This window comes from Dipodomys ordii, unplaced genomic scaffold (genome assembly GCF_000151885.1).
Source record: "Dipodomys ordii isolate 6190 unplaced genomic scaffold, Dord_2.0 Scaffold10, whole genome shotgun sequence".
Lineage (NCBI taxonomy): Eukaryota > Metazoa > Chordata > Mammalia > Rodentia > Heteromyidae > Dipodomys > Dipodomys ordii.
Window position 1 is genome coordinate 20,043,278 of NW_012267226.1, and position 26,643 is coordinate 20,069,920.

Sequence of the window (26,643 nt, forward strand, 5' to 3'; positions counted from 1 at the left end):
CCTCCGTGCCAGGAGACACAGGGGTAGCCAAGGGAAGAGAGGAGCAGCGGGCACAGGCTGGCAGGTGCTGCTGCTCATGGGGTGGCACTGGGGAGACTGGAGGACCCCCTTCAGGGAATAGCGTCTAAGGCAAATTACAGGGCCAAACAGTGTACAACATGCGCCACAAGACCGGCCCCCTGTGCGGTCCTGAGACTTTAACAACACTCCCCAGGCACGCATGCGCATGCGGACACACACACACACACACACACACACACACACACACACACACACGGATGAGTGGAGAGATTTAGTGAGCTAATGCGTGTAAATAGCCTCTATAAACCAAGAACTCCTGTGCCAATGTAAGAAGGATGTGGAATAGATTCCTAAAGGGGAAACCACTGCAGAGTCTCAGCCTATCTCCCTCTGCCACCCAGAGAAGGAGCTGGGCATCGCTATGTGAGGGAGGGAGGCTGGCGGGCACAGTGTGGGGAAGGACTCAGGCCGTCTGGAAGGGAAGGCAGCAGCCTGGCCGGCCTTTAGGGCAGGATCAAGGGAGCATGTAGCCCTGAGCAAGCCACTAATTACCTGTGTTAATAACCTGTCCTTTCTCACTAATGAGGCCGGGACAAGCATAGCTCCTGGCCCTGGGAAGGAGGTGGGGTGACTCTTGGTCAGGCTCAGCCCTCCTTGCCTTTCCTCTCCAGCCTCCTCCCCTCTGCAGGCCCCTCCTGGGCACAGAGTGTTGCACAGTGCCATCTCCTAGTAATGGTTTCTCCTTGAGCCTGTTTGGAGAGCTGGAGCCTGGCCCCTGCCCTGGGTGAAAGTCAGAGTCCTCTGTCCGTCCCTGGGGGAGCGTGTCATATTTATCCATAGTGAGGCCTGGAGGGAAAATGGGGACTTCTGATTGGCCATCTGGCTGGCACTCATCCCTGCTGGGAGGGGCGGGGCCTCCCTCTGTCTCTTTTCTATACCATCTGGTGCTGACCCAAAAAGTTTAGCAGGGCTTGGCTGGAGCTGGAACGCAGCAAGTCAACAGAGCCCCCTCAGCTGAGGCTTGGAACCCAGAAGCTTCTATCTGGAAGGTGCCAGGCTGGAGTCTATGGTGGTAAACAGAGTTATGCCATGCAAAGACTAGAGAGAGAGCCAGGCGCGGGTGGCTCACGCCTGTAATCCTAGCTACTCAGGAGGCTGAGATCTGAGGATCATGGTTCAAAGCCAGCCTGGGCAGGAAAGTTCATGAGACACTTACCTCCAATAAACTGCTCTGAAAAAGCCCAAAGTGGCTCTGTGGCTCAAGTGAGAAGAGTTCTATTAGAAAAAGAATCTCAAGAATAGCGCCCAGGCCCTGAGTTCAGTCCCTAGGATCGGCACCAAAACAAACAAACTCCTGCTTTCCTGGATCTCTATCTACCCTGGCCACCATTTATTGATCAGCCAGTGCCATTGACCAGCAGATTAGTGGGGAAGAAGGGAATAATGTTTACTCTCTGCCTTGGAGGTTCCCAAAACAATGTTGGGCATGATCCAGGGTGACCTCAAGGTGCTACCCTGGGGCCAAGAAGGCCGATTCTCCCCCGGGGTAAGTGGCAAGTACCACCCCCCTCTCCAGAAGAGAAAGTGCTTGCCTGGGAACTCAAAGGATGAGGCTCTTCTCTAGGCAGACAAGCGAGGAAGGCATTTTGGACACAGGGGACAGCCTGTGGCTAGTAAGACAGAGTAGCATCGTAAGGACAAGAGACAGCACGCTGTGGCTGAAGCCAAGAGCCTAGAGAGCAGACAGGGCACGGGCTGACCCATGAGGGGGTCACACAGCCCCCACCCCTCATGAGCTCAGGCTCGGGTCTTCCTTGTGCCTCAGAGCTCAGTTGGGACCAGGCTGAGCATAAGCAATCTTCCCTACCTGGCATTAACTCCGCCCTCTCACTGCACAAAGGGGGGCACGCGTGGTCTGTGCCAGGCACCAAAGATACACTCATGGGTGAAAGCACATCCCCCTGGTCCTGTTCCAGGGCAGCTCAGGCTCTAGAGGGAGTAGCAGGTGGGGAGGAGAGAGAGAGTCATCAAATAACCACGCAGCCACTGTCAATCAAGAAGGGAGATGGACCAATGGGAGGTGGGAGCTGGGAGACAGTATCAGCCCCGCCTTGTGGGCCTGGGGAGGTTGAGTAGGAGCTCTATTTCCAGGCCTGAAAATCTGCTTGGCCTCCAATTTCCTAGGCACCTCTTCTGCTCGCAGCCTTCCATCTTGTCTAGTCTTCACAAAACACTTCAAGTTCCCAATGGTTCCCCGACAAGGAGCGTCTCTACCCTTCAAATGCGCTTATCTTTCTTATTTCTTTTTGGATGTATATGCCAGAACTAGGGTGGAACTCAGGACCTGGGTGCTGTCCCTGAGCTTTTTTCACTCAAGGTAGGTGCTCTACCACTTGAGTCACAGTCCCACTTCCTGCTTTGCGTTGGATAATTAGAACTCCAAGTCGTTAGACTTTCCTGCCCAGGCTAGCTTTAAACCATGATTCCTCACATCTCAGACTCCTGAACAGAGCTAGGAAGACAGATGTGAATCGCCCACACCAGGCCTACCTGAATTTCATGTGGACAAGGTTTATGTTTCCTCCATCATTTAGCTACAGGTACTTGGTAAATGTATAGAAATGAATGCAAGACAGGAAAAAAAATAATAATCTAAGACTAAATCCCATGTAACTACTTCCTTTCTATGGGACACTGAAGGTCAGTGTTCATTACATCCAATTTTTTTATAGTTCCAAATGCAAACATACACATGATGTGACCAGAGTATTTTCATCCCAGAAAACAGGAGCTGAAGTTGGCTGGGACAGGCCCGAGCCTGCTAGAAACCCTATCAACAGGAAAAAGGGAGAGTCAGGCAGGGCCAGTGTGGCAATCTCCCTTAGCCCTGTTTAACTCCACCCCCAGGCTGCCATCTTAACCAACCATCACAATGGCATCAGCTGAAAATGGGTAAACAAGACTTCAAGCCTGAGCACCCTCCCCTACCACAGGCCTCCCCACCCCCTTGCCGCCACCCCTCCCTCCCTGCAGCTCCCTGGCGTAATCCACGTACAAGCCGAAACTCTTCTAGGTAATAGGGGAAAGGAACCCTGGAGGAAGAGAAGAGGGGGAGAGACTGATCTGGTCCCTGGCCAGGGACTGTGGCAGCATCTTTAGTCATGAAGCATTCTGTATATCAGCCACGCTGGGCTTTGCCCACGGCTTGGGGTATTTCCTGTCGTCTAAATTGTCCTTTGGTCAAAATCCACTGGCTACCATATTCATTCATTCATTCATTCTATACTGGTTCCCGAGCATCTACCATGGACTGGGTACTGGCAGGATACTGGGAGATTCAGAGAAGAATGTGATATGTTTCAGCTCTCAGTTCCACTGCTCCATAGATACAGACGGAATTGCCCAAACAGTTGCAGGACCAAGACACCCTACTTTTCTCTTTTGAAGCTGGTAGCTTTCAAATCAGAACCTGGCTTGAGTGAAGTTCTTACCAGCCTGCATCACAAGATAAAGGAAAGACAAGGTGATTTCCTTCAGAAAACTCCATCCTTCAGTAATCAGTTAGAGGTCACAAAGTAAGCCTGGTACTGGTGGCTCATGCCTGAAATCCTACCCACTCAGGAGGCTGAGATCTGAAGATCATGGTTAAAAGCCAAGCCAGGCAGGAAAAACTCTTATCTCCAATTAACTGCTAAAGTTCAGAGTGGAGCCACAGCTCAGTGTAGAGGGTCAGTCTTGAATCCAAACGCTCAGGGACAGTACCCAGGCCCTGAGTTCAAGCCCCAGAACTGGCTCAGAAAAGAAAAAGTAAAAAGGTCACAAAGCAGGGAGCACAAAGCAAACACATGGATAAAAGGTGAGCAGTGGGGCTGGGAAGGTGGCTCAGTGGTAGAGCGCTTGCCTTGCATGCATGAGGCCCTGGGTTCGATTCCTCAGCACCACATAAGCAGAAAAAGCCAGAAATGGAGCTATGGCTCAAGTGGTAGAGCGCTAACCTTGAGCTGAAGAGCTGAGGGACAGTGTGCCCAGTCTCAGAGTTCAGGCACCATCACTGACAAAATAAAATAAAATAAACTTTAAAAAAAGGTGACCAGTGGACTCAGTTAACAGACTTTCAAGAAGGCTGAGATAAAGTTTCATCCCCAAGACTATTAAGGATAGAAAACGGATTTTTTTTTTTTTTTTGTCCATTGTGGGGCAGGGATAAGGCACTGTCCTTGAGTTGTCTTTGCTCAAGGGTAGCGGTCTACCACTTTGAGCCACAGACCCACTTCTGGCTTTTTCTGAGTAGTTTATTGGAGATAAGAATCTCACAGACTTTCCTGCCAGGCCTGGCTTTGAACTGTGATCCTCAGATCTCAGCCTCCTGAGTAGCTAGGATTAGAGGCTTGAGCCACCAGAACCTGGCTGATTTTTTTTTTTTTGAGAGAGAGAGAGAAAAAAAAAATTGTCACTGGACTGTGTCTCCACATCTTACCGGCCAGCTTTCTGGGTCACAGACAAAGGGAAGAACCTTAGAACCTTTCTCTACAAAACAGAAAATAGAGCCGTCCCTTTTGAAAGGCTGAAGCCACACCCACCCCTGCCCCACCCCCTAAGCCTGCTGAGGTCCCACCCAATCGCCAACTGAGCTAGTTACCTGGACTGGCCCAGTGGGCTGCAGAAACACACAGTCCAACTTCTTCTCACGTATCTCCCTTTTCTGGAAATAACTCCCCCAGCCCCCTCCTCCACAACCACTACCTGCTCCAACGTTGGACTCAGAGTGTTCTCTGGCTTCATCCTACGAATTCTATATCCATCTTCAAGGACAGTGCTTATCCTTGTCCTTGTATTGGTCTCTGGCCTGCGCTCTCAGCCCTCTCTTCAGAGAGCATTTACACTGGTCACATGACGTCACGCCAAGTCCCCTAAACCGCTCTGGTCACTCTCCCCTGACATACTCAGTCCATAGCCTCCTTCCCCATGTCAGGCCCCTTGGCCTATGAAATCACCAAAATAGCTCCCATCTCTTCAACCCCCATCACATTCCCGCCAGGCCCTCTGTGAAGCTCTTCACCATTAATAATGAATATGTTTTGAGTATCTACTATGTCAAGTACTGGCCAGGTTCTAGCTCAATATTGTTATTAATTATTCAGGACAATAATGGGATCCCTGCTTCATTGGCCCCCAAAACTTTGGCTCTTCTTCACTGATGGTGTGTAGCTCTCCAAGAGCCCCTCATGGGAGGAATAAAGTGTTATTTATATTATCATTCTTATTGTTATTAGTTACTAGCACAGTTTCTGCAATTACTCTGCACCGGATCATGTGCTACATGCTCTACATATTCGGGACTCGCTGAGAGGACACCTTCATGAATTGTTCTCTGTGTGTCTGTCCTCGTGTCTCTGTGCTGTGCTTTGTCTCATGTCTGCCACTGTGTCTGTCTCGCCATTTCTGTCTATGCCTTCTAGCGCTGGGCCTCTGTGTCTCCTCTCTGAATGTGTCTCTCTCTGTCTCTGTCTCTGTTTCTCTGTCTCCTGTCTCTCATTCATACATGAAGTCAACTCAACGGTTAAATAGTGGCAGTACCTGTGTTCCAGGCAAGGTGACCCATGCTCTCGCTTAGCAAGTGGCGTGGCGGGGAGGGGAAACTTCATGAGGTATTTTCAGCATTGTGCAAGAGAGTAGGAAGGTGGGAGAGGAACCGCAGTTGTGCAACCACCATGTAATCATGCACAGGGAGCCCGGAAGTAACCATGCACAGAGGTCCCGGAAATAACCGTGCACAGAGATCCCGGAAGTAATCGTGCATAGAGGTCCTGGAAATAACCATGCACAGAGATCCCAGAAGTAATCATGTACAGAGGTTCTAGAACACCACAGAAGCACTTTTCATTGGATTCTGAGTTCAGAGTTCTCAGGAAAGCCATCAAGAAACCGGGTACCAGTGGCTCAAGCCTGTCATCCCAGCTACTCAGGAGGCTGAGATCTGAGGATCACGGTTCAAAGCCAGCCCAGGCAGGAAAGTCTATGAGACTCTTATCTCCAATGAACCACTAGAAAAACCGGAAGTGGCGCTATGGCTCAAGCAGTAGAGCATTGCCTTGAGCTGAAAAGCTGAGGGACAGCGCCCAGGCCCAGAGTTCAAGCCCCTCAACCAACCAAAAAAAAAAAAAAAAAGCCCCTAAGGCCTTTGCCAGGAGACTGGCTGCAGCAACCAAAGGGTCCACAGTGCTGGGTATCACCCATGCATCCAGAACAAGGGAGAGGCCATTCCTGCCTCTGAACAGAGCCCCAGGGCAGACCCTCCTCGAACCGGATGTGGCCTTCTCCTCAGGCTGGATAACTGGAGCAGAAGCACCATGTCCACTCATGGAACTCCTCCGTTCAAAGCACAGGCCAGGGAAGGCTAAGCAACTTAGAAAAATCCAGTAGCAGAAAGGCAGGAAAGAATGGACTTCTTCCTCTCCCTACCGCCCCCGCCCCCATCCCCATCCAGAACAAGAGAAGAGGCTGAGAGAATATGCTAGAAACCTGGGAGCCTGGCGTCATCCAGGACCTGTGCTCCTGCGCTTCTCCCTGTCCAGCCGCATGGCTTGAGCGGAAAGAGCAGAACCCTTGTGCCTCCGTTGCTCCACTAGCAAAAAAGGGAGCATTCCCTCTCCACCTTCTCCCCAAGTCCTACCTGCTTTCCAGAGCCTTGCCCAAACACAAAAGCGCCATCTTAAATGACAGAGCTAAACGGCAGACTGGCAGAGGATAAAGGCAAGCTGACACCTCCTATCTGTCGGCCCCAGGCCCCGCCATGGAGGCTGAGCCCGAGGTGGCCAGCTCACATTGCCAGCTGCTCAGCACCTACGTGGCTTAGAAAACAACACAAAATGGTTTCCAATGTAGCAGCCGAGGCTGAGGTTAGACGAAAGGGAAACGTGCCTCTGGAAGGCAGAGTGTGCGAGGCTGCTTCCAGAATCTTCTGTGTGCCTAGCTTGGGGTGGGGGACCTGCCTGGAGAAAGGGCTGGGTGGAAGCTGGCATGGTTGCTGAATCTGAAATCTTCCAAGATTTCCCAGCCACACTCACCCTGGGAAGTGCAGCCCCTCCCAGCCTTCTGTGTCCCTTCCAGTCCCCTTACCTGTCATGGCTGAGGTATCAATGAGGCAGGGTCCTGTGACCCGCCTGAAAGCATCAAACCTCCTGCCCCCACTTCAGAGGGGATGCACTGCTGCCAACAACAGGGTAGATGAAGTGCGGGTTAGGGGGTCTGTGGTACCCGAGAGGCCCGAACCCCACTCCTTAGAAGGACGGAGAGCAGCCTGGGGTGTCTTGGCTCAGCAGAGAAGGTTTCCTACCCCTCCCCTCCCCTGGGCTTTACCCACTGCCTTGCCACCAGCCCCAGCAACCCAGCTGACAGAGCCTCCAAGGACCTGTGTATCCCGTTGCCTAGCAACAGTGGCATTGCTGGCTTTCCCTTGGAGATCATGGGAAGTCAGGCCTTGGGGCCCATGGGAGCCTGAAAACACCACCGACCAGGGCAGGGCCAGGAAAAGCCCCCCTTCTGTGCTCCTTCAACCATAGCCGATCATTCCAGTTCTACCTCTACTGACTTCGTCCAGAATAAGGCAATGCTGAGAAAAACTCTGCTGAGAAAAGAGAGCAGCAAGGCCCAGGAGCAGGCTGCTAGCCAGAGAGCAGGCAAAGTTGCTGGCCAGGGTTCTGCCCCTTTGGCCTCCTTGAGCTGCTGCCTCTTTGCCTCGTCAGTAGCCTGGTTACACACTGGCTTGTACTGTAAAATCATTCACGCTTTTCCTGTTTCGCCGTTTCTGAGAGTGCTCAACTCCCTGACAGGAACCTTGAGGCTCAGAGGGTTGAGAAGTCTACCCAAGGCCACACAGCAAGCTAATAGATCACTTTGTGCGGCCGTTCTACAACATAGTTAATCCTCCTGCACTTAAAAACAAGAGTTTCCTGGCATCTGAGTTCATGATCTCTGCGCTTTAAGGGAACCAGGATTGTAAGAGGTTCATTTGCCATTTTGTGGCTGAGTCAAATAGCCCAGGACTTGACTTTCTCCAGGATCTAAAATATAGCCTGGCTGGGGGGGGGGGGGGGGGGGGGGGGGGGTTTAAAAGCAGAAGCTGCCCATGGAAAAGTCCAGGAACAAACAGTAGAAGAGGGAAGAAGGCAAAGAAAATCAAAAAATACCCACAAGGCCCCTTGGTTGAAAGATGTCCCCCATGGCTGTTCTTAGCTGACTTGGCAAAACCTAGAACCAAGCAGAGCAAGGGAGGGCTGGGGAGCCACTGGGGGAGGGCTGGGGAGCCGCTGGGGGTGGGATGGGATCTCCGTGTTCATTCACACCCACCCTGGGCAACAAGACTGCACTGCGGAGGACCAAAGCCTCAAAAGGATCTCACTAATGACTCTTGGCCAAATAGGTTCTAGAAACTTCAGGGACCTGAGAACAATGTTCTCTAGAGGCCAGGCTCCAAGCACTGGATCTGTTCTTGCTCTGAAGCCATAATAGTCACTTCATATAGGTGGCCCTTCTTCTCCTCTTCTGGAAAATGCAGATAACATCTCAGGGTTGTCGCAAGGGTTAAATAAGATAGCTGTGTCACAACAGAGTATGCTCAGGCGTGCCTGAGTTTTTCCCCTCCCCTCCTCTCGCTATAAATGGCATGAGGGCATTTTCTACATCCGCTGATCAGTGGACCAACATAGAGCACATTAGTTACCTCCGAGTCTAGGGATAAGCACCAAAGCCCAGGTCGGTGCACCCTGGAAGCTTGCTTTGTTCCCTCTGTATCTCTACTGGTAGCACAATTTCTGGCCCATCAGAGGGTGTGGTCAATGCTCACTGAATTAATCATAAATAAATAAACAAGACTTGCTTCACCAAACTCAATGAATGCAGGCAGGTCTGTACAAGTAGACTCAAGGAAAAACAATGAGCTGGCAGGCAGGGCCCACTGACCAGACGCTCTTAGCCTGCTGCCCACCAGTCCCTCCTCTGCTCTCAAACACCCAAATGCACCAGTCCACCGACAAAGCCCGCGGCCTTTAGCTCGCCATCACACCAGCGGCCCCCTCCTGTCTCCTGCCGCACCTCACATTTAGCCAAGCTAATCTATGACTGAAGCTATCACCAGGCTATACTGAAATTCCGTGATATGAATAGACCACAATTTCTTTGGCTACTCCATCGGTGGTTGCCAGTAAGCATTCTCCAGTGTGTCACTATTAGGAATGAAACTGCAATAAACATGGTGTGCACGTTTTTTATTAGACAGAAGCATTCCTTTCATTTGGCTAAATCTTGGAGCAGAATTTCTATGTCATCAAATCATAAAATAGTCCTGTGTTTAAGACTGATAGACTTAGCCAGGCATTTTGATGCCCTTTTTCCCCCCAACCACCAACAATAGATGAAGGTTTGCCGTATTCTCACCAACGCTTAGTATTGTCAGTCTTTTTACTTTAGCCATGCTGAGGTCTGGTAGAACTATCTCATCAGGTGTGAATTTACATTTGCCTAATAAGTAATGGTGAATAAAACCTCAGTGGGGGTGTGGTCTAGTGGGACAGCACCTGCCTAGCAAGTGGAAGGCCCTGAGTTCAAACCCCAGCACCACCAAAAAGATGCTCATCTTTTGGTCCTTATTAATCACTTGGGCAAAGTGTCCACTCCAGTTTTTACAGAAATATTGTTACCTATAAAACCAGATAGATTGACCAAAATAGAGAGTAGAGAAGAACGGATCTGGAGAATTCATCAATACAAACACCACACACACACACACACACACACACACACCACTGAACAACCAGTCATTTCTACAATTGCTAACTAGCTGCTACCATGAGCAAACAAGTTGAACCAGGTCAAATAGGTACTTCAGTGTGGCAGGAAGGAAGGCGTGCAGACCAGAGCCCAAAGTCTGCCAGCCCTCCTCAGAGACTTCCCACTCAACTGCTCTTCCTCCATTACAGGACCTGGACAGTAATCAGCCCCTGAACAGCCATGGTAAGTATGGGCCCAGCTTTTCTTTGCCCCCTCCCCCAGCCTCTGAATCTCCATTCCCAAGTCAACCCTTCCCCCCTCCCCAGCATGGTCCTTGCCATCTCGACCCCGCACTATGTGCTACCACATGAACAAAGTGCTATCCTGTCCCTGGGCATAGGAAGGAGAGTAATTCTAAAGACTGGCTGCTGGAGCTTTAAGATGCATCGGCTAAGAGTCCTGCCCGCCTGCTTCATACCAGGTCCTGACAGTTAGCTGGCAGCACCACCTCCAGTCCTCACCCCCGGGCCTGGCCTCTGCCAGGTAGAGAAACACAAGCTTTCAGCTTTTCCTTATCAGCAGATTCGCTGATATCAGCATTCATTGGACACCAGACTTGGGCAAGATGCCTTTCTCTGCTTTTGAAGAACAGAGGAAAGAGCAAGGGCTAGACCCACGGCACTGTTCATTCCAGGTAGAAAAAGATAAGGACTGGAAGAAAGATGGCTGGATGTGCTTTAGGAGAAGAGAGCCAAGAACAAGTCCTTTGTTTGCTTCCAATTACAATTCTTCAGTATCCGCAATAGAGTGGGCACTGTTCTGGGTACCAGGGCCTCAGCTGTGTGCACAAAACACAAAGTTCTCTCTTCCTGCTGGCTTCATTTCAAGGAGGGAATGGAAAAGACAGAAAATAGAGAGAGCCACGTGTCCGTGGCTCACACTTGTAATCCTAGCTACTCAGGAGGCTGAGATCTAAGGATCTCATTCAAAGCCAGGCCAGAGGGGAAAAACAAAGAGACTCTTATTTCCAAGTACAAAAAAAGCCACAAGTGGAGGTATGGCTCAACTGGTAGAGTGCCAGCTATGAGTGGAAAAAGCCAAGTAAGAGTGTGAGCGAGGGCCTGTGTTCGAGCTCCAATATCAGACTTAAAAATAAAAAAGACAAAACATTAAATACAGTAGAGAAAATACACAAAATACAGCCAATATTAGCCATGATGACTGCTTTGTGGAAAGGAAAGTGAGAAATGAGGCTGAGAAGTTTTAGGATGTTGCATTTATTATTATTATTATTTGTGTGTGCATGCCAGTACTGGGCTCTGAGTTCAATCCCCAGTAGAATCATACACACACACACACACACACACACACACACACACACACACACACACACACACACACACACACACACACCACCACCACAAAAGTAGTGAGGATTTTGAACTCTCCCAACACAAAGCAATGATAAATGACTATGTGCATCATTGTCTATGTGGACTGAAATGTCCCACCGTTCCCATAATACATTACGAAGTGTTGTTTCAAAACAAAAGTATATTTTTTTTAATTAAAGGTTAAGGGTCTGGGAAGGTGGCTCAGTGGTAGAGCGCTTGCCTTGCATGCGTGAGGCCCTGGGTTCGATTCCTCAGCACCACATAAGCAAAAAGAAAAAAGCTGGAAGTGGCGCTGTGGCTCAAGTGGTAGAGTGCTAGCCTTGAGCTGAAGAGCTGAGGGACAGCACCCAGGCCCAGAGTTCAGGCCCCACGACTGGAGCAAAAAAAAATTCAAGGTTAAGTCAGGAAGTTGAGAAAAGGATTAACAAATTGGTGTGAACCGAAGAATTGTCCCTGTGGCTTAGGCCCCATGTATGTCAAGCACCAGACAGGACACAGGAAGAATGTCCTAGAACTCCCTAGGGCAAGACTAGCCAAGGTGGCACTCATGAAAGATGGCCGGACCTGGTGCAGCAGAAGAGATGAAGTGGCTACACGCTGCGGCTGCTGCCTGGCCCACCTTGCAGGAACAGCCCCCCAATATTAGCCAAAACTGTCAGTAGGACATCTGGAGCCTAGCCAGGGAGGGGCAGCGCCCAGACCCTGACCTCAGGCTCTTCCCCTCCACTGCAAACCCCTTTACAGATGCCACCCCACCGCACAAGCCCCGCACCCGCCTGGAGACCTTCAAAAGGGTGGGGGTCCCAGTCCTCGCGGCGCTGCTGAGCCTGGTAACCATCATCATCGTGGCCATCCTCAGTAAGTGACAGCCCCTACCCAGCTTTCACCCCAGCGGTGACAGTCTCCTTGGATCTCCGTGAGTGACAGCCCCACCCCCGCCATCCCACAGGAACAGGCAGGGGGTGTGCATATGTTTTGAGAGGAGGGGAAAGAAGTATAGGCACCCCTGTTCTGAAGGGGGCCCTCTGAGAGGGGAGCGTGGGGGAGAAGGTGAACGCAGCCTCCATCTCCCCCAAATGGCTTCCGTCCCAGATGGCGTCTACATACATGGCACCAACCCACGCAGGCAATGGCAGGGGTGCCCACTCCCCGCCTCCTCCTTCCTCCTCCTTCTGCAGAGCGACAGCTGAGGGTTGGCTGCAAGGACGGGGTGCACTGGGGCTGGCTGCCACGCAGGTGGCACCCCCACCCCACCTCAGCCTGAGGTCACGGCCCACTCCGTGACAAGGAAGAGTAAAGTGAATTTGCAGTGATTCCCACAGCCCTCTTCCTCTCCACACCTAGGACTGAGGCCTTGGCGACCTCAGCCTGCCATGACACAGAAGGGGACTGGCTGCCACTTGCACAGTGCTTCCATTCACGAGGGCGCCTGGGGCCCCAATTCAGAATCAGAGCCTTTAGGAGGGGGATCCTGGCTCTGCCTGCTCTTTCCAAGCATTGTAAGCATCAGTGAACTAGTGTGGAAAAAAAAAAGACCTAGATAAAAACAAAGTTGTTCAAAAGTGGGCAACCGTCATGCAAGCAATGTGACCATGGATTTGCATGCATTTGCCAATCTGTGCAGCCTCGAGATGGCTGGCCTCTGGGGAGCCTATACTTGCACCAGCAGCTGTGGGAGGTTCAAGTCTAGGATCAGTTGGCTCCGCTACTTCAAAGCCTGTGGTGAATGAAGCCATCCTGGGAACAACACAATTGGTTACATCAAGAGAGGACGGAGCCAGGGTCCCACAATGCCCTTCACAAGACTATGCCCCCCCCACCAGTGACCTAACTTCCTCCCACTAGGCCTCACCCACTAAAGGTTTCATTCACTCCCAGTAATAGCACAGCTGGCAGCAGACTTTCACACACGGGATCTGGGGAACCATTCCATATCCAATGCATGGCAGTGGGCCAGGCGACTTCAACCCTCTGGCTTCTGGAGATCTTGACTGGTGACCCTGTCACCGTCTCCTATCTTTGTCCCAGATAGTGAAGGTGACCCTGCTCAACCCTGGCTCCTCACAACTTGGAAAGTCTAGGAAACACCTGCCTTCCCTCTCTTCTCTTGCTCCACTCCAGCCCGGGCATCCACGCCAGCCGGCCACCCCATGGGCTTCCTCTGGGAGGTGGATAGATACCAATTGCACCACCTGCACACGGGGAACCTTTGGGACAGAAACCCATCTTTTCCACCTCATTTCCCTATTGGTGATGGAAGCCGTGAGTCTCCTAAGCTTGCTGCCATGAACCACGAGGAACAATGCAGAAAGCTCTAGAACAGTGACCAGTGGGGACCATCACAGACTCCACACCACTGCTTTTAGGCGTGCTGATGGCGACAGTGACTTAGGAAAGAGGGCTTTCCCTCTGCCAGGCATATTTGGATGTGAGTTCTCACCAAAAAAGCTTCTTGAACTACCTGTTCATTGAGGGGCTAGGAAGACTAAAGGCATTCGCATTGGCCCAGGACAGCAAAAGCAACAGAAATTGAAGGTGACTCCACAGAGTCCTGAGCTACACACACACACACACACACACACACACACTCCCCAAAACCAGAAACATACCTCTTTGTCTTCAATCTCAGATCAAATCACCAACCTCTAGAAGTAAACCCCATGGCACAAAGAAAACTGAGGCCTAGCAGGGACTAGTGAGTGGTGGAAAGTTGTTCAGGAAGCATGAGAGCTAGGACTCAGAACCAGATCTTGGGACCCAGGTCCCCATTCTGTCTCTCCACGCAGGCCCCATGCCGGTGTTTGTGGGGCGGAAGGCTGGCAGGGTCTGCTCCTCAGTGCTCTGCGGTCTTGTATGCATGGAGCCAGCTGCTACAGCTAAGCCCCTGAGGCCTGGGACTGGGCTGATCACCTGGGCTCCTCTGAGCGGCTCAGCTCTGCCCCAGGCCTGACTCTGGCCCACCCCGCCCCGTCCTGCCCCTGCCTTCCAGTTAAGGTGATTCTGAATAAATACTACTTCATCTGCCAACACCCCCTGACCTTCATCCCGAGGACGCAGGTGTGTGATGGGCAGCCCGACTGCACCTCGGGAGAGGACGAGGCAGACTGTGTCAAGGACTTCCCTGAGAGACCCACGGTGGCAGGTGAGTCCAGGGGTTGAAGGAGCAGAGAGGCAAACACCACGGGACACCTGTGCGGCATCGGCCCATGGCACTCACAGCGGGCATCTGCCCACCTCCTTCTCAGTGTCCATTCCAGACAAATAAGGGTTGGGACAGCAGGCCCACAACACGTGCACCTGCTCCACACGGGCACATGCTCAGGGACACCGAAGGACAGAGGTGGGCCCCCGGGGACAGGAAGTCCCAATGGAGCCTGCCTAACCCTGCTTGGTTTCAAGAAGGAGAGCGAGACCTTGGAGAGGTCCTCCTTCCTCTGAAAACTCTTGGTTCAAAGGTTCTGGAAAAGTCCGCTTAGCCAGTCCATGGCCCTGCCGGTCGGTGGCGGCGATGGTGCCGTGCTGTGCAACCTCCGAGGAAGGCAGATGCTCTGAGCATAGACACCACCTTCTCTCCTGGACTAGACTCTTGTAGCTTGATACTTCATACTTGAGCTCTGAAGAGAAAGGGGGCTCAGAGAGGGTGATGGGGCTGAACGGAGTGCCTTCCTGTGTATCTGGTCTTTATTGATTAAAGCCCAATACCACTGGGCGCTGCCATCTTAATGTTACTCCTCTTAATGTTACTCCCCTCTGATCTTACATGGAGAAACACCTTGATCCCTGGGTGAGAAGTTTCACCACTCTGGGCAAGCCAGGTGAACCATAGGTGGAGGGACTGACCAGGTAATAGATACCCAATGAAGCCAAAAGGGGTGCCAGGTCAACAGGTCAAATGGAGACACTTGCCCAACTGAGCCACCATTTAAAAAGAGGTCCGGCCAGTTGCCAGGCGCTCACACCTGTCATTCTAACTTCTCAGGAGGCTGAGATCTGAGGATCATGGTTTAAAGCCAGCCTGGGCAGAAAAGTCGGTGAGACTCTTATCTCCAATTAACTACCAGGAAACCAGAAGTGGTGCTGTGGCTCAAGTGGTAGAGCGCTTGCTCTGAGCAGGAAAGCTCAGAGACAGCTCCCAAGCCCTGAGTTCAACCCCCACGACAGACAAAATAAAAAGAGGCTCAAACAGACCAAGTCAAATGCAGGAACTTCTCTTGACGCTCAAAGCATCAGGGCCCCAGTTCTGGGTTGAGGGAATCTGGGTTCATAAGTTCTTAACTAGGCCAGAGGGGTGCTACCTTCCTGCTGACTGCCCTCCTCCCCTCCCAGTCCGCCTCTCCAAGGACAGATCGACTCTACAAGTACTGGACCCGGTCACAGGGAACTGGGCCTCTGCCTGTTTTGACAACTTCACAGAAGCCCTGGCCAAGACAGCCTGTGGACAGATGGGCTATCACAGGTACCCAACCAAGCCTCTGGGGGCAGGCATCCCTCCCTCCCCCAGCCCCGCTGTCTCTTCCTCTTTCTTTCCTTCCTCTTTGCTCCCCTTCCTCCCCATCACTTGTATTTGCAAGCAATGTGAAATTAAATCTTCTAACCCGGCTTCCTGAAGAGTTAACTGCAAGCAGGGCACAATGGCTTACGTCATAACCTCAGCTTCTTGGAAGGAAGGCAGAAATTGGGATACGCGAGTTTGAGGCCAGTCCGAGTACATGGAGGCTCCATCTCAATCAATAAACCACAGGCAGTAGTATACACCTATCATCTTAGCTCCATAGGGATCATGGGTCGCTCTGAGGCCAGCCCTGGGCAAAAATATTAGCCCTTACTTGAAAAAATAACTAAAGTAAAAAGATCTGGGGGCATGGCTCAAGTGGTAGAGCACCTGCCTAGTAAGTGCTAGGCCAGTTCAAAAAAAACCAAGAGTTAATTGGGGGAAACAATGTCAACCTCATCTAGGGGGGTAAGGATTTACACCAGCACCTATACCACACACACACACACACACACACACACAATTCCAGCCCTGGCCCAGACCAGACTTGCAGCAGCCGGATTTACTTACTCTACATCCCATTGGTTGAAACTGGTGGAGATGAGCCTGACTCCATCCACGCCTCGCATCTTCAAGCCCAGCTCTCAGCAAATTGCAAATGCAGTTCCAAATCTGGAGTGGGTGGAAGACTATATAATTATAAGAGGGGTAATTAGCATGATCTGTATTTATATTCATTTGATCTTGGCAGAAAACCAAAGGCGCAGTTATTATTACCTCTCTGTTATAAGTAGGCTCAGAGAAAGTTCCTAAGTTACTAAGGTAGAAAGAAGCCAGGAGGTAGAGGGCTAGGAGGAAAGCCTAGCCCGGGCTTAGAGCCCTGGCCCCTGTCTTGGTCCCTTGGGTAATTCTAATATAGGGCTTTATCTATAAAGGAGGTGGAGTGAGCATCAGAGAACCTATCTGGAGAAGGTGGGAAAGACCCTGTGATTTCTCTCCCTGGTAGGCCCCAAACTCCTTCAAGAGTCAGAAAAACTGAGCCCAGTGCGGAGGCAGAAATGAGCAGCACCAGGCAGACATCACTAGCCAAACACAGAACCCTCCCACGTGGATCCCTTAACAGCCTCAAAGGTCTGCCCCAGGCAGCCATCACAAATCGAGCTGCTCTAGGCTCCTCTTTGATGACAAGGTTTCTGCTGCTCTTCACCCTGGGAGAGGGGAGAGCCTTCTGGAAAGGGCCCCAGCAAGTGGAGCAGAAGGGCATCCCAACACATGCTGCCCTGCCCTCTTGCTGTCCCAGCCCTGCCAGACTCCAGCCAGCCCCTCCTCCCACTGCAGTCCAGCAACGGCAGCCTCAGCTCTGCCCAGCGCTGCTCAGCAGCTGACGCTCAGATATGAACCAGGTGCCTCCTGTAATCCACCCCTGCGAGATCACAGAGGCCCTGAATCCACCCCCCCAGCTCCTTGTACTCTACAGAAACAAAGTTCATTAGCATTATTCAAAACGCTAATTGGTTAGCATGGGTGAGCAGCGGTTAGCTTACCTGGGAATGTCCGTTTCTCTGCACTGTCTCTCCTCTGGGACAGATTTCTCTGCTCAGATTTCCCTTTCTCTCCTCCTCCTGGGTTGTCGGCCCTTTTGGCCTCAAGGACTCCAGGCATAGATATCCCCAAGGGGGGGGCACCCCAGGGACTGTCTGGTCCAGGCATGAATTTGGAGGCAAAAATGGAGGCGCACAGGCAGACCTTGTTCCTGAAAAATGAGGTGAGGAAGAAAAGAACAAGCTGGAAAAGGAAGAGCCATGGAGACTGGAGTAGTCAGGGAGGGCTTCCCTGAGGAAGGAAGACAACCCCTGGGTTTGAAGGAAAATACACACCATTGACAAAAAGGAAAGAGGAAAGTGGCCCACCTTAGGAGCACCAAGCGGTCTGCACTCATCTAAAGACAGGCAGGCCCGGTCCCGTCCTCTCTCCCAGGGGGCCACTGTCAAAACCAGGCCGGCTGCCTCTCTCGCAGAACTGGTTATCCACATTCAAGTCCTTCGCCCAGGCGCTTCTGTCCCTCCTTCCCCAGGATGAAAGCAGAAGGGACTTCTGGGACATCTGAAACAAGGACAGAGCTGGATGTCAGCAAAGAGGATCTTGATTTCTCCAGAACTCCGAGTTCTAGAATAGTGGCTTTGTGCCCAGTGCTAAGTCCTAGACTGCCAAGGAAATGTCCTGTATCCTCTTGCAAAACAGGCACTGCCCGCTGACCCAGACCCCCTCTGCTCCCTACCTCCCCTCTCCCCACCTTCTCAGCCGAAATGGGGGTTGCCCCGGCCATCTGGTCCCAGCCTCCACCCCAGCTCCCCATTCTCTCTCCACTGCAGCCAACCGACTTTCAGAGCAGTGGAGATCATGCCAGACCAGAAGCTGATTGTTCTTCAGGTTACAGAAAACAACCAGGAGCTTCAGGCTCAGAACTCAAGTGGGTAAGTGAGAGGACATCGTCCACCTGGGGGCTTCTGGGAGCTTTCCAAAGCAAGGGGAATACAAGCTAGCCAACAGGAAGAACTAGCCAGACTTGAACTCAGGGCTGTCCCTTAAATTTTTTAGCTCAAAGCCAGTGCTCTACCACTTGAACTACAGCTCCACTTATAGAGTGTGTGTGTGTATGTGTGTGTGTGTGTGTGTGTGTGTGTGTGTGTGTGTTTAATTGCAGATAGGAGTCTCATGGACTGAATTCAAACCATGATCCTCAGATCTCCTGAATAGCTGACATGACAGGCAGGAGCCATCAACACCTGGCAAGTTCCACTCTTTTCCTTAATACAAGGGCCAGCTGGGCCGGTGTGCCCTCCTACCCAAAGGCAGGCAGATGAATAACCCGAGCTTTCTGCCAACTTGCAGAGCAAAGCCAAGTGTGTTTATGCTACTCCTTTAGATTCCCATTGGGCAAGACTCTCAAAGTCGCTTTGTCCTTCACCACCGCGTACCCAGGTGGTCCAGGAGTAGCTAGGACCGCCTCCTTCCCATTCCCCAGAGACACAGACTCCTGCATCAGAGCAGGGCAGCTAAAGGAAATCTGTCTCACACTGCAGCAAAGAGGCTGGGTGACGCTGGCTTCTTAGCATTCAGAGATGCGGCCGAGGGCGGCCTACTCAATGCAGTAAATTTTGGAAGAGACAGGGCTGATGGGAGAATGATTGTTTGCCTAAAACCCCAGCAAAATCTGTCTTTGAATTTGGAAAGGCCACAGTGTTAGGAGACTCTGCTTTGACCGCTGTTCTCTTCCTTCTCCAGCTATGGGAAGGGCTTTGAAATGGGCAGGAACTAGCCCACAGTAGGTGCTCAATAATGGGGCTGAATCAGCTCAAACTGCACCAAATGTTAGCACGGTCTCTACATAGGCCTTCTTATGCAGACTTGACGTAGCAGTGCCAGAAGGCTTCAGCTGCTGCCTCCCAGCCAAGGGAGAAGCAGAACCTACGGGGGCCCTGGGTTTCTCTTCCAGACCCTGTGTCTCAGGCTCCCTGGTTTCTCTGCAATGCCTGGGTGAGTACACTTTCTTTCTGAGGGTTTGGGGCATGGGCCAGCCCTAAGCAGGAACTCCAAGCTTCACTCTCTTTTGGCCCTTGGACTTGTAGGTCATTATCCTTTCTGTGGTTGATCTTACGCACTTCCTTCTACCATCCGTTCACAGCCCATGACATATTTGTTTTTATTACTATAACGAGATACCAAGGGCAAGTTAACTTTATAAAGAAAAGAGGGTGAGGTAGCTCAGTTAGCAGGCTGAAGGTTCGAGATCAGGCAGCTCTATGGATTTGGACTCTGGTGAGCGCCTAATGGAGGATGGTGAGCAGTAGCAGAGGCAGGAGCAAGAGTGAAAGATCACAGGACGAAGCGGAAGCCAGAGCAGAAGCAGCGAGGAGCCTTGAAACCGCTCACTATCACAAGGCCCCCCTTATCCCACAAGGACCTCAGAAGCCCCTCAGCAACCTAAGGGCCACCAGCCCCCCCCCACCCCCCGCTGGGGCGTTCTCAAGCTCCCACACACAACCCTTTGAGGGACACAGTCCAACAATACACAGATCATTCCAGAAGCCACATACAGGTCAGCTGAATAGACAACAGGAGGCCACCGGAAGTGGTTGTGACTTTGAGTGGCACGTCGGAAGAAGGGTTTGGAATCGGATGGTGTTCGGAAGGCCCCTCCTTGGCCCAGAGCTGGGCAGGCGGGAGAGGGTGGCAGCCTCTCCCCTGGGAAAGACTCTGGGGGAGAGTAGGGGGTGGTGCCCAAAGAACTGAAGTGGAATTGGAGGTATTAAAGAAGAGTTCAAGGGTCAAATGTAAAAACCAGGTCAAGGGAAAACAAGATGGCCAGTCAGGAGCCTCCCTGAGCAGGTAGAAGTAACTTGGGGTGGGGAGATCCAGCTTCTAGAACTTTCTTCCCACTTCCGGGTGCCCAAGTGGCTTGTGGGCCCCTGTTTGCTGTCGCTCAGTGGGAGCAGCTGGGGACTCTTCCCCGGGGGCAGGGCTTTGGTAATCCTGCATCTCTAATTGGTCAGCAGGTCATAAATTCCTAGCACCATAGATACGGCTTGAAATCCTAAACACGCCCAACGCCAAAACCAGACAGTGTGATCTCCCCAGAAATCATTCAGAATAGGCCAGGGCCTCTCCACTGGGCCCACACCAGGCCTAATGATCTTGCTGAGGGCAGACATTGGGCTCTAGGAGAGGACAGCCCCTCTTCCCAGAGCCTTACTTCCCGATCCTCCCTTCCTGCTTTGGAGTCCAGCCTGCGGGAAGAGTCTGAAGAGTCCCAGGGTGGTCGGTGGGGAGGAGGCCTCTGTGGACTCGTGGCCTTGGCAGGTGAGCGTCCAGTACAATCAGCAGCATGTCTGTGGTGGGAGCATCCTCGACCCCCTCTGGATCCTCACAGCGGCCCACTGCTTCAGGTAGGAGCCAGCTGCAGGGGGGCGGGGGGACGGGACAGGGGGGAGGGCGGACAGAGGCTGAGGAGGGGCAGGGTTTCCCATGCCAGCCCCTGCCAGCCCACCACTGCCAGGATGAGACACTTAGTCCTTATGGCCGTGGTAGACATTGCAGGGGGGAGGGGGGCGGGGGGGGCGGTCTGAGCCGCAGGTGCTGGTCACCAAGTTTGACCTCCCAGCATTCCTACCCATCTTCATCTCATTCACTCCACAAACACTTTTCCTACTTGCTTGGGGTGCCCAGAACTCCCTCCCTCCCTCCCAGCCTGTTTTCCGGGAAATGGCCCCAGGGTCCCGACTTCCCACCGCTCCCTTATTCCCTGCAAAAATTGAACCAGGTAGAGGGTCCCTTTCAGTCCAGCAGATCCACGCCTGGTCATGTCACTGAGAAGAGCTGGCTGCAGACCCTCTCCACTGTCATTCATTCATTCATTCACTCACGTGCCTTCCAATGAGCAAGAGCAAAGCTGCGCCCAGATTCTACAGCTGAGTGCTCTGCCAGCCCTACCCCGCCTTTAAGGCATTCCAGGTCTAGGCCAGGGCGTTTTTACCTTTTTCAAGCCTCTGACAAGACCTATAAATTGTCTCCTGAAAAAGCTCTGCACACACCAGTGCCTGGTTCACTGAGGAGAAAAAGAAACTCGGTCCACCTCCTCCTCCCCCCACACACACTTTTTTTGGTGTGTGCCAATACTGGGCTCACAGTGCCGGGGCACTGTCCCTTTGCTTTTTCACTCAAAGTTGGTGTCTTACCACTTGAACCACAGTTCTACTTCTGTCTTTTTGCTGGTTAATTGGAGATAAGAGTCTCAAGGACTTTTCTGCCCAGGCTGGCTTTGAACCATGATCCTCAGATCTCCCAAGTAGCTAGGATGACCGGTATGAGCCAACAGCACCAGGCTTAGCTTCTCTTGGAGAGTCCGTCTTCTGGGATGTGATTTTTCAGACTTCCTTCTCCGCCGTCTCTACCCCCAAGTGCCCATCACCTCCTAAAGCAACAGTACCCCTGACCCCCAATCCCCGGCTCCTAAGGACCTGGCCCTTTGGCAACACTTCCTCCTGCCTGGCTCCAGCCTGAATCCACCATCTCTGCTCCCAGGAAGTATCTGGATGTGTCCAACTGGAAAGTGAGGGCCGGCTCAGACCAACTGGGCAATTTCCCATCCCTGCCTGTGGCCAAGATCTTCGTCACCAAACACAACCCCTTGTCCCCCAAGGAGAAGGACATTGCTCTCGTAAAGCTGCAGCACCCACTCACATTCTCAGGTGAGAGACGTTCCTGGGGAGAGAGATTCCTGGGGTCTCTCTTACCTTACCTTGCCTCCAGCACACTGAGTGACCTGGAGCCCATCACATCCTGTCTCAAAACCTCAACTTGCCTGTTTGTCTCCAATTAACGAATGAGCCCCATGTCACGGGCTCCTTCTAGCTGTCAGCTTCACCCCATCTGCCATCCTCCTGAAAATTCTTCCAAGGCCTGATCCTCAAGTGAGGATCCGAGATCACCTCAGTCTTGGAATCATAAGGGCCTTTTGTGAAGATGAGCCAGTTCATTCCCCAGCTCTGAGGAAGGCCCAGCAGACTCGGCCATTGAGCCCGGCTTGCTTTCTTCCAGGCCTGGGGCACTCATTACTCCTAAGGCAGCCCAGAGACTCTTTGAACAACTCTATTACATGCCCCAGCTTTCTATTGAATCAATTTTAAGATAAAGCATTTCCAACAGGAAGTTCCACAAGATCCTTTAGGGAAGAGAGAGTTCCATTATCAAATAAGTTTGGGAAATATATGTAGACTACAGTTTCCTTCTTGAAACACAATCATCTATTGAGGGTAAGAGAAGTTTTTAAAGAAGCTGTTTTCCAAACTTATATTACCACAAAAGCCTTTTCTTTTTCATACCATGTCTATTTGCATCCCACAAAAGAAATGTCATAGAAACACTGGTAGGTCCCTTTCAGGCCTCGGCTGCCAGGCTTTCCTGACCCCTGGGTCTGACGCTTGTTTTAATGAGGGTGGTGAAGTGGTGGTCATAGAGACAACATTTAATCCTCACAGTCCTCACCTCACTCGGGGTGGGGCCACATGGGGCCCACTGGCTCAGCAGGCAGACAAGAGGGAGGGCCTACCTGGGGGGCCACAGAAAGCCCCAGGCAAGGTTGGCTAGACAAGTTTGAGCAAGTTTGGGGCTACAGAGTGTGAATAATTCTCTGAGCTATAGAAGTTGGTTTCAAATTGTCTAATAATTGCCCCCGAGGTAATCTGGGACCGGGAATAAATTTTAGGGTGGTTGAGATATGGAATTATCATTATTAATTATCGCTAGGAATTAACTTACCCAGTCACTCCCAGACCAGCAAGATCCCCAACATGTCAAAGCATGGAAAAACACAGAAAATAAAATACTGATCATTAATACAAGATTGATCTCTTTCTCCCTCCCTCTCTGTCTGTCTCTCCCTCCCTCCCTCTCTGTCTCTCCCTCCCTCCTTCTCTGTCTCTCTCCCTCCCCTCTCTCTGCTCCATCACAGCCACAGTGAGACCCATCTGCCTGCCCTTCTTTGATGAGACGCTCGCACCAGCCACCCCGCTCTGGGTCATCGGATGGGGCTTGACAGAGCAGAATGGAGGTAAGTCCTGGGCTCAGGACTGCAGGGTGACAGATGCCCTTGTATGAGGTTGGGCTCCAAGAGCTTGATGACCCAGAGAATTTAACCCAGATGAGGCTAGAGGCAAGAATGAGAATGGACATGTTTCCATCCTCCCAGGAAAGATGTCTGACACGCTGCTGCAGGCGACAGTCCAGGTGATCGACAGCACACGGTGCAACGCTGAGGATGCCTACCAGGGGGAAGTGAGCGAGAAGATGCTGTGCGCAGGCCTCCCAGGTGGTGGTGTGGATACCTGCCAGGTGGGTTCTCTAAGGATCATGGGAAACTCTTTCAGTAGAGATGTAGGTCCTAGAGAGATGTGAAAACCTGGAGGCTGGCTGCCTTACACGACGTCTTGCAAATAGCGGGCCCTCATTGTGTCATGAGGGAAGAGAAGAAGGAATCGAGTCGGATAAAAATATAAAGAATGGGCTGGGCACAGATGGCTCATTCCTGTAATCCTAGCTACTCAGAAGGGAGACTGACATCCAAGGATCCCGATTCAAAGCCAGCCTGGTCAGAAAAGTCCACTAGACTCCATCTCCAAAATAACCAGTTAAAAAAAAAAACTGGGCTGGAGTGTGGTTCAAGTGGTCAAGTGCCAGCTGAGCCAGCAAGCTGAGCAAGTTTAAGACCCTGAGTTCAAGCTCTGTTTTGGTACGAAACAAAAAAAAAATCTTTTTTTTTTAAAAAGTGGATTGCTGCTCAACCTTTTGGCTAAGATCAAAATGAGAAGGTAGATAGATGGATGGATGGATGGATGGATGGATGGATCTATGGATATGATGGATCAATTGATAGATGGATGGATCTTAACAAGCAGAAAGATTATACGTGCCCATTTCACATACAAAGATGACACTACTCACCTTCTCCTCCCACTTTTATCATCTCTCCCCTCCCTCATCATCCACAGGACTATGATCTCCTCTGGGCAGCTTTGCCAGGTCTCTGATCCCTGTGAATATCCTACTCTCCTGCATAAGAAAAGGGAAAACCTCATGCTAGATGAGCCCTGGCACATTGTCATAGGACTGCTCAGTGGTCTGTGCACATTCCCTCCACCCATGCTTCCAGAGGGCCTGTGGAACCCTTTGTTTGAAGATTTCTTTTTTCTTTTTCTTTTTTGTCCGTTGTGGGGCTTGAACTCAGGGCCTGGGCACTGTCCCCGAGCGTTTTTTGTTTAAGACCAGAACTCTACCACTTTGAGCCACAGCTCTGCTTCCAGTTTCCTGGTGGTTCATTAGAGATAAGAGTCTCATGGACTTTCCTGCCTGGGCTGGCTTTGAACCATGATCCTCAGATCTCAGCCTCCTGAGTAGCTAAGATACAGGCAATCCTACTCCCCCACTCCCAGCCATGAAAGCCCTCATTCAAGATGAGGGCACGCAAACAGCCGTTCCTTTTATGATTCTTGAGTTCAGAAAGTCAGTAATAAAGGCACCCAATAAGTGCATTTCTTGATTTGTTAGTTGTTTAGTGACTCACTTCCCATATGATTACAATATAAGCACAAGGATCTTTTTTCCAAGTAACCAGATCTCAGTTGCTCAGAATAGTAACTGACACAAAATAGTCATTCCTTTGAGCTGTTAAATAAACTCAGGAACTGAGAGTGGGCTGACGGCACCACTCTCTTCTTGACCCCACACAGACCCCCTTGACCCCAGGCAGACAGAGCATTGAACAAAATGAGAACCCAGGTGAAGGCAGACCTACCTGCTGGGTGCCCAGGGGTGAGTGGACCTGTTCCAGTTAGCTAGAAGAGGGGGGAGGGGTGGCCCCCACCCTGTCTTCCCTTCCCAGCAGCCCCTGTTCTGGCCCCTCACAGGGTGACAGCGGCGGGCCCTTGATGTACCAGTCTGACCAGTGGCAGGTGGTGGGCATTGTGAGCTGGGGCTATGGCTGTGGGGGTCCCAGCACTCCAGGAGTGTACACCAAGGTCACAGCCTATCTTGACTGGATCTACACCGTCCGGAAGGTGAGTGTGTATGTGTGTGTGTGTGTGTGTGTGTGTCCCCACCTCTGTTACCCTCCCTCCCACCCACCCTCCACCAGGAGGGAACAAACCACCCTTGGCCTCCATTTCAGTGGCTCTGACAGCCCTGTACATCCAAATCATTTTCCCTCCCCGGAAGCCAACAGCCTAAGATTCCTTCGTGAAGGCCAAATTTAACTCAGGGTAGAGATTTTCTGTAAGTGCACTGAGGCTCAGGGTGGTATGCGGCAGAGAGCTTAAACATTCTCACTTTTCTCTCAGAATGAGACTGTCGGATTCTTTCCAGAGAGAAGCTTGTGATCAGAGGGATGGAAAGGATGTTGAGATTTCCCAGCTCCTGGAGGAGAGAGAGAGAGAGAGAGGGGGAGAATGAATGAGAGAGAATGGTGCGGGGGGGGGACCTCCTAAAATGAAGATAATTTGCCCCTTGTTACCACTTGATCCAGTTGCAAATCCTCAGACCATTTTTTTAATCTCCATTTTTTTTAATTCCAGTCTGAGCCGTAAAGCCGCTGACCCTCTTCAGTACTGAGCTGCTTCCCGCCCTTGCCCTGCACCCCCAGAACCCCCCAGAAGTCAGACACAGAGCCGGAGCCCCCATCAGAGCCCCATATTTCTCAGAGCAATGGAGGATCTCCATTCCTGCGAGAGGCTTCCAGAGCTCTGGGGAAGGCAGCGGTGTGAGCTCAGCCACCCCCAGGCTCCCAGAATCCCAGAGAAGCAACCTGTGGACCCCCATGGCAGGCCAAGAAGGAGCACTTCCTCTCTACTGAATGGACAGTGACTCTGTCATGGGAGCCCAGGTCACCAACGCTGAGTGGAGGAGGAGAGTCTGACCAGCCCTCCCCTCCTTCATCTATTCCTAAGCCCACTGCAGCAAGAAACCAGTTGTAATGTAAACGTCATCACCTCACGTCTGTAGCTGCTACCGTTACCCACCCTTTTACCATGGGCTTTATGTGGAACAGTCCACAAGAACTTAAATCTCCTTCCTCGCCAACACTTGCAACTTGCTGTTGAAAAAAAGTGTTTTAGCAATCGGAAAATAGGACAAGGAGATTCCAAGGAAAACACAATAGCACTCGCAGAAGTAAACACTGTAATTGTGAAAATGAAACACAGACTGAGTGGTAAAAAATCGTATAAGACACAGAGTAAGAAAGAAGTGAGCTAGGCACCGATGTCTCAGGCCTGTCATCCTAGCTACTCAGGAAGCTAGAATATGAAGATCAAGGCTCAAAGCCAGCCCAGCCAGAAAAGTCCACAAGACTCCATCTCCAAAAATAATTGCAGGGCTGGGAAGGTGGTTCAGTGGTAGAGCGCCTACCTTGCATGCCTG

At 51.6% G+C, this 26,643-nt stretch overlaps 1 protein-coding gene across 1 annotated transcript; it reads left to right on the forward strand.

Moving 5' to 3' along the window:
* The first annotated feature begins 1,507 nt into the window (after positions 1-1,507).
* Tmprss4 (transmembrane protease, serine 4) lies at positions 1,508-25,884 on the forward strand. Its single transcript, XM_013009496.1, has 13 exons — positions 1,508-1,567; positions 9,999-10,032; positions 11,928-12,041; positions 14,173-14,325; positions 15,510-15,639; positions 18,048-18,149; positions 19,172-19,212; positions 20,462-20,621; positions 21,757-21,923; positions 23,186-23,284; positions 23,423-23,565; positions 25,137-25,286; positions 25,800-25,884. The coding sequence occupies exons 1-13, from the start codon at positions 1,508-1,510 to the stop codon at positions 25,809-25,811; spliced, it is 1,365 nt and encodes a 454-aa protein (XP_012864950.1). The 3' UTR covers positions 25,812-25,884.
* Positions 25,885-26,643: the final 759 nt, after the last annotated feature.